This window comes from Panicum hallii, chromosome 4 (assembly GCF_002211085.1).
Source record: "Panicum hallii strain FIL2 chromosome 4, PHallii_v3.1, whole genome shotgun sequence".
Classification (NCBI taxonomy): Eukaryota; Viridiplantae; Streptophyta; class Magnoliopsida; order Poales; family Poaceae; genus Panicum; species Panicum hallii.
This window is the reverse complement of record NC_038045.1, coordinates 421,042-431,409: the sequence shown is the minus strand read 5'-3', so window position 1 is coordinate 431,409 and position 10,368 is coordinate 421,042. Positions and strand designations below refer to the sequence as shown.

General features: G+C 50.0%; 1 protein-coding gene across 1 annotated transcript in view; it reads left to right on the top strand.

Annotated features, from left to right (window-relative positions):
• The first annotated feature begins 255 nt into the window (after positions 1 to 255).
• The window catches only part of LOC112889037 (glyceraldehyde-3-phosphate dehydrogenase-like), a 21,667-nt gene continuing 11,554 nt past the window's right edge, over positions 256 to 10,368 (top strand). Inside the window, 2 exon segments of the mRNA XM_025955511.1 lie at positions 256 to 336; positions 8,662 to 9,346. Coding sequence (XP_025811296.1) covers positions 256 to 336; positions 8,662 to 9,346 — 766 coding nt within the window.

Here is a 10,368-nt window from a genome sequence, read left to right as displayed (position 1 = left end):
CCTGATAGATGTAAAATTACTCAGTAAGGTTACTTTTTCAGAATCACATGAATGTCTAAGAGAGGGGAGATGGAGGCGACGGCGACGGCACGCAGGCGGCGGCGGAGGCGATGGTGGTCTGGGTGCTGGTGGCCGCTGTGTGGGCTCCGCGCGCGCCCCTGAACCACAAGCCGCTCGCATTGCGGTGGCCTCGTCACCACCTGCTCCTCTACCTGCAGTCCCGCACCAGTGCACAGGAGATGCCGATACGCGGCGATGGCGGCGGACGCAGCCGACGGCCCCATGAAGGAGAGGGCGTATGCAATGCCGCTGGTGGCCTCTGCAAGATGGAGCAAGGTCGAGTTGGCCACAAGCCTCCACATCATCTATAGCGCCATCCTCTCCAGCACCTAGGACATCCTCCATGGGTTCGTTTCCACCTGCTCGGTGGGCGCCATGCTCCACGGCTCAGAAATTTTCCATAGGTTTGTTTGCCTCCGCCCTGCCAAGAGATGTTCACGCTGGTTTGGTCAATTGATGCGGTCTCTACTGTCTTTGTGCGTTCAATTAGTTAGGATTCAAATCTTCAACTGGATTCACAATGTTAAATACCAGGGCTTTGCTTTCTTTTGTGTTAAGTGATCTAGCATGGAGTGTGCAATAACGTTCATTTCACTACGTCAAAACAGCAAATAGGAGCAAGCAATCTGAGACAAGCCTCTAAGGGCACGTCTCAGATTACAGAAAGAGAGTCGCGCTAAAAATGCGGGCGCGGCGCTGCGTGGGGTGGGGGAGGGTAAGAGACAAATGCGAGACGGGCCGTGGGAGGGCACGTCTCCGATCGTTTTGAGATCTGAGATGCGCCTTAACGTGGCTCGTCTCGCATTTATTCCCACCTCAATGCGCCGTTGGTGGGCTTGAAAGTAATGCGAGACGAGCCTTAGTAAGGCTCGTCTCGCATAGTAATGCGAGACGCGCCTTAGCAAGGCGCGTCTCGTATTGATCCAGGGCCCCTAAAAGAGGGGGGGCGGTGGGGCGCGTCTGTAGCGTACAATACAAATTACATATTACATTACGTACATGGAAGGAATCCCTTGAAACCGAACGAACATTCCATTACATTGTCTCAAATACGAATAATGTCACAATACATTACAATGTCTAGGCTAAATCCAGTAATTATTATTACATCGACATCAATTATTACATAGATATTAAATCAGGCATTGGAGCTGGCTTATGAGCGCTAGCAGCTTCGCGAGCTGAATCATGGTCCTGCCCCCTGTAAGCGTTGTTGTTCCCCGAGCTACAACAGTTTAGGGTGACATTGGTTGAACAGTCGCTGCAGGGGACGCAGCCGCCGAAGCAGCTAAACAGCTTCGACCAGCTCGGAAATTTCATCCTGGACCAGCTCGTGTTTCGTGGGTTTGGTGAGACAATAGAAATCGATAGAGTAGTACCACTAAAGCAAAGAAAGAAAAGCTTCCTCCGTGGGTTTCGTGGGTTTGATGCAGATTCAGGCAGAATGTGACGATTCCAACAAATACATGCAACAATGGGGGGTACCCGTGTCGCAGATCTGCGGCTGCTGGTGGAGAAGCCCGGGGATGTTGGTGGTGAAGGGAGCTGTGGTCCCCGTGTCGCAGATCTGCGGCTGGTGGTGGAGAAGCCCGCTGGAGGAGGCACCGCAGATCTGCCGGTGTCGACCGCCGTGGTCTCCGAAGCGGTGCAGTCCGGGAGCGCGGCGGTCTCGGAGGATGCGCCGAAAATGTTGATGCCGAGCGCCGCGGTCTCCGGCACGCTGGGGAGGGGGATTTTGGTGGTGGCGAGGTCCTCGGTCTCCGGGACGCTGGGGAGAGGGATTTCAGTCGTGGCCATCTCGTTCAGCAGTATATCTCGTGACTATAATTTTCTGTCGATAAATAGCCAGGACGCGTCTCGCTTTACTTTACTGAGACAAATGGGAGACCCGCCACCGGAAAGCGCGTCTCAGATCGTGCAGATGGGAGACGCGCCATTGGATGGAACGTCTCAGATCATGCGGGCTCGAGTTCGACATCGGCCAGGCGCTCGTCGTCTCGCTTTACAAATGGGAGATGCGCCTCTGGAAGGCGCGTCTCAGATCATGAAGATGGGAGACGCGCCATTGGATGGAGCGTCTCAGATCAGGCGGATGGGAGACGTGCCACTGGATGGCGCGTCTCAGATCATGCTTGCATTTTTTCCCACCTCAGACAAGACCCGCCTGGGGGTCTGGAGGTCCGAACAAGCTGTCCGAACTTGCAGTCTGATACTTTGGTGGTGTGGCTGGGTGGATCTGGGGAAAGTGGTGCTGGCGGATGTGCGGCTGGGTGGATCTGCCGCGGCGGGCGGTGGAGATCTCGTGGGGAGCGTGTTGCGGCGGGCGGCAGGAACACGATCGTGCCTCTTCTTGCTGTCGTGTGTCGCGGGGGCAGTTGGCAAGGTACCTCCGACATGATATCGATTATTTTGGGCCAATAAAATTTAGCGCAACTCTAGATCTAAATGACCGTCGTACTTGATATTTTTTCTAGCACATGATATCATGTCATTTGCCATCTAACAATATTTGACTTAAACACTAGTTGTGCATGGCCTCAAACTATGAGAATCCTAACGTTTTGATTTCATATTCTATATAGATGTCGTATCGGGGTTGGATGTATGGTCCACGCCTTTGCAAGGAGTTTATGGATGGTGTTGAAGCCTTCATTAAGAACGCGAAGAAAGATATGGTGGACAATGGTATACAGTATCTCTATTGCCCATGCAAAAATTGCAAAAATGAGAAGCGATATCTTCAAGAGCACGTGTTGAAATCACACTTGATCAAACGTAGATTCATGGAGGATTATCGATGTTGGAATAAACACGGTGAAGAAGGACTTAATGAAGCAGAGAGTACAGATTCCTATGTGGAGAGGGAGGTCCATAGCGTTGTCGAAGAAGAGGACGACGATGTGGATGAGGCGGATATACTAGGGTTGAGCAATGCCGACATCATGGAACAGGTAGTACTCAGACCCGGTCCCATAATAAAGCTTACAATTAGTATAATAAGGTCGTGCTAATATGACTTTTCATGTCTGGCTTGACAGGTTGATAACATAGAGGAGATGGTTTGCAATGCTGACAGACACGGCGACGATGAGTTCAAAGGAGGCGAATTCGGAAAGTACAAGAGGATGATCGAAGACTCTAAGAAACCTTTCTATCCTGGTTGTGGATTGAAATACTCAAGGCTATTTGCGATGGTGAAGCTTTTCCAGTTGAAAGCAATCCACGGATGGAGTGATGGCAGTTTCAAGGAGTTGTTAGCACTCCTTAAGGACATGCTTCCACAAGGCAACACCGTCCCTGAGACCGTTTACGAGGCCAAACAGATTATCTGCCCGTTGGGATTGGAGGTGGAAAAGATCCATGCGTGCAAGAATGATTGCATTCTCTATCGTGGCTCGAATTATCAGGACCTTGAGAAGTGCCCTGTTTGTGGACTCAATCGATTCAACCGTAGAAAAGATGGTGGTGATGATGAGGACTGCAACAGAAGAAAGGGCGGACCTAAAAAGGTGTTTTGGTACTTTCCAATTGTTCCATGATTGGTGCACTGGTTTGCAAACAAAAAGGAGTCAGAATTGTTGCGATGGCACAAGGAGAAGCATAAGGTGGACGGGTTGATAAGACATCCTGCTGATGCCACACAATGGCGGAACATAGATTTGCGATATCCTAAATTTGCGGAAGATCCGAGGAATATTAGGATTGCAATGAGCACAGATGGCATGAACCCATTCATGAACAATAGCACACATAGCACCTGGCCAATTGTTCTGACGATATACAACCTTCCGCCTTGGTTGTGTAACAAACGGAAGTACATTATGCTGTCGGGCTTGATACCGGGGCCACATCAACCTGGGAATGACATCGACTCTTATTTCAGTCCTTTGGTTGACGATCTGAAGTTGCTGTGGTGTGAAGGAGTGGATGTCTGGGATGAGTACAAGCGTGAGTACTTTCAGCTTCGAGCCATTTTGTTCGCGACTATCAGTGACTCTCCAGCGGCACGGAACTTGTCCGGACAGAGCAAGAAAGTAGGTTGCGGGTGCCCACATTGTTTGAGAGAGACAGACTCTGAGTACTTGAGTGAGTCAAAAAAAATAGTGTACATGGGACATAGACGCTACCTTGGAATGAAACACCCGTTCCGGAACATGTGTGATCACTTCAACGGTAAGGCCGAGAAGAGGCGTCCTCCTCCGCATTTCTCAGGTCATGATGTCTACGAAATGGTTAAGAATGTCCATGTTGTCCTCGGTAAGCGGAAAGGAGAGAAGAAAGGCAAGAGGGGCAAGAAGGTCGTTGTTGAAGAAGATGACATGTGGAAGAAGCAGTCGATTTTCTGGGAGCTACCGTATTGGAAGGAGTTAGACGTCCGTCACTCTATTGATGTGATGCACATGGAGAAGAATGTCTGTGAGAGCCTTCTCGGCACATTGCTTAATATGGATGGAAAAACGAAAGATCACGCACATGCACGAGCTGATCTGAAGAAAATGAAAATTAGAGAAGAGTTGTGGCTCAATGATGACTCCGTTAAAAGAATGGAGCTGCCCACATCATGCATCACCCTTTCAAAGAATGAGAAGAAGGAGTTTTGCGAGTTCTTGAAAAGTGTGAAAGTTCCAACTGGCTACTCAACCAACGTCTCGAAGCTTGTATCAATGCCTGATCTAAAGCTATCTCCCGGCATAAAGTCTCATGATTACCATGTATTGCTGACGCAGATGATTGCTGTAGGAATTCGGAATATCCTACCGGTCAATGTTCGGGAGGCTATTATGAACCTTTGCTTTTTATTTAATGCAATTGGTCAAAAGGTTCTAAGTGAAGAAGATCTTGAGTTATTGGAAAAGAAGCACTATGAAACTTTGTGCGTTCTTGAGATGTATTTTCCACCTGCCTTTTTCGATATCAGCCTTCATTTCACGGGCCATCTTATCAAGGAGATAAAGCTACTTGGTCCTGTGTTCCTTCACCAGATGTATGCGTACGAGAGATTCAACGGCATCTTGAAGTCACTAGTAAGAAATCGAGCTTTCCCCGAGGGCAGCATGGTACAAGGATATTGTACAGAGGAAGCCATTGAGTGGGCTCTAAACTACGCTGACCCAAGTAACCCGGTTGGTGTTCCCAAGTCTCGTCATGAGGGGAGGCTCACAGGCACGGGGACGATCGGGAAGAAGGCTATAATTCCAGATCGAGATTTATTTCATAGGGCTCATTTCCACGTGTTGCAACAAATGGACATTGTGTCTGAGTACTTCGATGAGCACAACGAGCTGTTGCTTAGAGAGAATCCTCTACACAGTGAATCATGGTTAGCAAAGGAACACATGAACAAATTCTGTGGTTGGCTCCGGAATCGAATTTCACGATCAGATACTCCTATAAGTGAACAACTCAAAATTTTGGCTCTTGGTCCTATATTCACCGTTATGACATACCAAGGGTATGACATAAATGGATACACGTTCTACACCGAACGATAAGATAAGAAAAGCATGTATCAGAATAGTGGTGTACGTGTTGATGCTTACGATGTTAACAGAGAGGACAAAACTGCGTACTATGGTCAAATACAAGAGATATGGGAGCTTGACTTTCACGGTTTTAAAATTGCTCTTTTCCGTTGCAATTGGGTTGATGCAAATAGAGGTGTACAAAAAGACAAGTACGGGTTCGTTAGTGTCGATCTTAGCCGTCACGGATACAAGACGGACCCTTTCGTCCTCGCACAACATGTGGCTCAAGTGTTCTATGTTTCCGACACCACAAACAAAAGACTCAAGGTGGTTATACCTGGAAAACGGTGAATCGTCGGTGTTGAGAATGCGGTCGACGAGGAAGAGTTCGATCAGTTTGATGAGATACCTCCTTTCGCCACCTCAATGATGAAGCCAAGAATACCATCGGCCAACGAAACTCCCTACTTGCGCAACGACCATAAAGAAAAAGTCAAGAATTTCAAAAAACCAAGGGAACAACGGAAAGTAGCAAAATGATTGGGCACACAATGTATATTAATTGTTCCTTTGTCAAGTATGGGAATTGTGTGACTTTAATTGTTCCTTTGTGAAATATGGTAAAAGTGTGACTTTAATTGTGCCTTTGTGAGATATGATAATGTGTGAATATTTGTGAAGTACGAATTCATATTTGTGAGATATGAATATGTGTGAATTTTCAGTTCCAGAACTGAATGGTTGTGACTTTAATTGTTCTGGACATTCAGTTCTGGAACTAAACAAGAAAGGCGAGACGCGCGATACCTACGGCGCGTCGCTCATATAACAATGCTCGACGAGCCGTAGATAACGCGCGTCGCTTATAAAACCTACTCCGGGAGGAACCCAGGGACCCTGGGGCACTTGTGCCTAAAGAGAGAAAACAAAAAAGAGTTACCCCGGTTGGGGGTCCGGGGCCACCGGGCTCAACCCGCAGGGTACAACGAACAGATTGAACGGGTTCGACCGGCAAGGGAGCCCTCGGGCCCCAGACCCACACCGCCAGCATGGGCAAAGAGAGGAAACTGCGGCTCAAAGGTACATGTATTGTAAATTCGAAACGGCGAAGACCGCCCAAGCTTATAAGCTGGACGCACTCGCCTTGCGTTGGCGAGGTGGGACAAAATCCCCTCCCAACGCGCGCCTGATCAGGCAACCATCTCGGGGGCATCAAAGGCGAGACGCGCGTTACCTACGGCTCGTCGCGCATATCATCATGCGCGACGCGCCGTAGGTAACGCGGGTCGCGCATAAGACCACGAACAGATTGAACTGGTGAGCCCTCGGGGCCCAGTCCCACACCAATGCGCGACGAGCCGTGGGTACCGCGCGTCGCGCATTACCCGGTATCTGCAATTATTTTCCGGTTCTAAGGGGGTCCGGGCAGAACCTAGAGGGTCCGGGCGGAAAACACTTGTGCCTAAAGAGAGAAAACAAAAAAAAATTACCCCGGTTGGGGGTCCGGGGCCACCGGGCTCAACCCGCAGGGTACCACGAACAGATTGAACTGGTTCGACCGGCAAGGGAGCCCTCGGGCCCCAGACCCACACCGCCAGCATGGGCAAAGAGAGGAAACTGCGGCTCAAAGGTACATGTATTGTAAATTCGAAACGGCGAAGACCGCCCAAGCTTATAAGCTGGACGCACTCGCCTTGCGTTGGCGAGGTGGGACAAAATCCCCTCCCAACGCGCGCCTGATCAGGCAACCATCTCGGGGGCATCAAAGGCGAGACGCGCGTTACCTACGGCTCGTCGCGCATATAATCATGCGCGACGCGCCGTAGGTAACGCGGGTCGCGCATAAGACCACGAACAGATTGAACGGGTGAGCCCTCGGGGCCCAGTCCCACACCAATGCGCGACGGGCCGTGGGTACCACGCGTCGCGCATTCCCCGGTTAGAACGCGCCGCTCGGCCTTCTTGGGACTTAGGTCAAATTTTCAAATCGTTCACACCCGTTCTCTGCTCCCCGCCGCCGCGCCGTCCTCTCGCGCCGTCCGTCGTCGTTGAGCCAGACCGTCACTCCCTCGCGGCCGTCGTCCCGGCCCCGCAGCGCCGCTCCGCGCTATCGGCGCCCCCCGGGCCCGAGCTCCCGTCCCCGCGAGTGCCGCCGCCGTCGAACCTTCCCCGAGCCGTCGCGCCGTCGTTCCCGGCCCCGCGGCGCCGCCCAAGCCACCGTAGCATCGTCCACTGCCACCGTAGGTGAGCTTTCCCCCTTTCTAATTAGTCAGTGTTCATACCCTACATATGGATGTATGAGGCAAGAAACATCTTCCATGGACACACATAGTATGTTTTGCTACACAGAATTGAAAACAAATCAAATTATCAAGAGCAAAAAGAGACCAACCTAGCCAAATAAAAAAAAAGAGCGGTTAATGACCAAAGATTAAGTCATATATTTCAAAAAATGGAGATTACTTTGCGAGAATATGTATCACTAAAGCATTAAGCATGTCTAGGCCTAGGTATGGGATTCATGCGGTTACTCTATGGTTGTATCTGATTCGGAGCGTTTACTCTATGGTTGTATCTGTTTTTTTTTCTTTCTCATGTAGCACGATGTCCAGTGGTCCGGACAGTGTGCAGCAAGCTGCAGGCGGTGAGGACAGTGTGCAGCAACCTACAGATGACAGAGCATCATCAGGATGGCCGGCACGGTCACACTCAGGAGCTAGCACGTCTGGTGCTGGCAGAAAGAAAAGGTCACAGACAAGGTGGCCATTAGATGTGAAAAGTTGTGGCCGGCTCAATTCTGAGGCAGCACCCGAAGACCCGTCAATCTTGGTGAGATTAGCACGGATTTGTGGCCTCACTGCCCGGCAAAGGGTGCCACTCACCTTGGAACATTTCGATGACTTGTCTTGGGACGACAAAAAGAGAATCTTCGAAAACAATATTCAACCCTATGTTGAATATCCGATAGAGTTGCACGATAAGGCTACGAAGCATGCTATGAAGATCATCTCTAAAGCCTGGAGGAGCTACAAGAACAAGTAAAGTGTTATCACTTACTATTGTCATTTACTAACATTTTTTCATTATCTACTGTCACTTATGCAGATTTATTGTTTTGTCGTGCAGGCTTTTAAAGTGTTGGAAGAAGAAAGAGAACCCTTTTGACAAGTATGCGGACTTGACCAAAAAAGCCTGGGACGAGCTTGTTGAAAAGTGGAATGCTCCCGAGTTCCAACAGTCAAGTGAGTATTTTCGGGGTCTCCGAGCGCGGAACGAGCTTGACCACCACCTTGGCTCAGCGGGATATGCTGGAAAGCAACGCAAGTGGGAGCAGGAGGATGAGATGCTGGCAGAGAGGGGCATTGAGAATCCCTATGAATCGTTTGAGGGACGGCTGGCACCATTTATGCGTGCTAGGTCAAAGCTCACGGAGGATGGCAATATCAATTTCTACAGCACGAGCGCTGAGGAAGTTGCTCAAAAGGCTTTGATAGAGAGCAGCCAAGGTTCAAATGAAGGAGTGAGGGAGTTTGATGCGCTCACCAGGGCTTTGGGAACCCGTGAGCAACGGGGTCGTGTCCGTGGTGTTTCCAGTCAGTTGACCTGGAAGGAGGGGTTCCCTGAACACAAAGGCAGATACCGGAAGCGAACTCGAGACTCCTCAGCAAAGGTTGACATAGATGAGATCAAAAAGCAGGTGAAGATGGAGATGTATGGAGAGCTAAAGACTGATATCGAGTCTCAGGTGACGGTGAAGATGTTTGGAAAGCTAAAGACCATCTTCGAGTCTCAGGGATTGTCGTTCCCTGATTTGCTGGGGAGTACGATGAGTGAAGAGAGAAGGGACAGCTTCGCTTGTACTGCAGCGGGTGCTTCTCAGAGTAGAGGGACAGAGAGGGCAATTGTGCCCCACATCAGTGGAGCCGGATACGATAGATGGCTTGGCTCGTCCGACCCGATGCAGTCTTCTCGTGCAGCTGGTCGGAGATTCATCTTTCATGGAGGTCGGGAACGGGCTTGTGTATCCCGGTATGTCCCAGCTTGAAGGTGTCCAGGTCAGTGCATTGGTCTTTGCCTCTCTTTTCTTTTCTCCTATTTCTTTTTTGTTTTTTTCTTTTGGTATGTACAACTTGCTTGAGATTTAAAGGCTTTGTTGTTGTTGTTGTTGTTGTTGCAGGTCAGGGCTGATTGTGTTGTGGTCAAGATTGACTACGTGCATGAGTTTGCTAAGAATATCAAGCTGGAGGTGCCACCAGATGACATGACCACCACTTTGCGGGATGCAGTTGCGAGAAGGGTTCAGTGGCGGAGAGCTGGTATTCATATTGATCCAGCAGATGCAGATTCAAGTACCGACCAGTCAACCTCAGCCACAGAGTGCTGCAGTGCCACCGACGTTATCTGAGCCATGCCCACAGCTGCCGGATACACGGGAAGCGTTATCGGATCCGCATCCTCCTGTCCCTACTCAGCCTCAGGTTACCCCCCCTCCACCTGTTCCGACAGAGCCAGCTTACCGCTCCCAAGAAGCCAAGCAAGGCTAATCCTGTGAGGAAGAAGCAGAGTAGGCCGATGGCGACGAAGCGGGAGAATCTCAGAGGGTGAGAAAAGGTGGAGCGGATAAAACAACCGGTCACAAGGGCTTACACTTCTGAGAATCCAAAGTACAGGGTTGGAAAGGCCTTGCTTAGTGTCTCTGAGCTTCGGGCAGCAGGTCAATATTGTGTGGACCTGCACAACTACTACATGCAAAATGTCAATCAAGCCGAGGAAATCATGGTGTCATTCGAAGAGCGGCACTTTCTGCAGCTTGAGGGCAAGGCAACATCTTTATTGTTGCCTG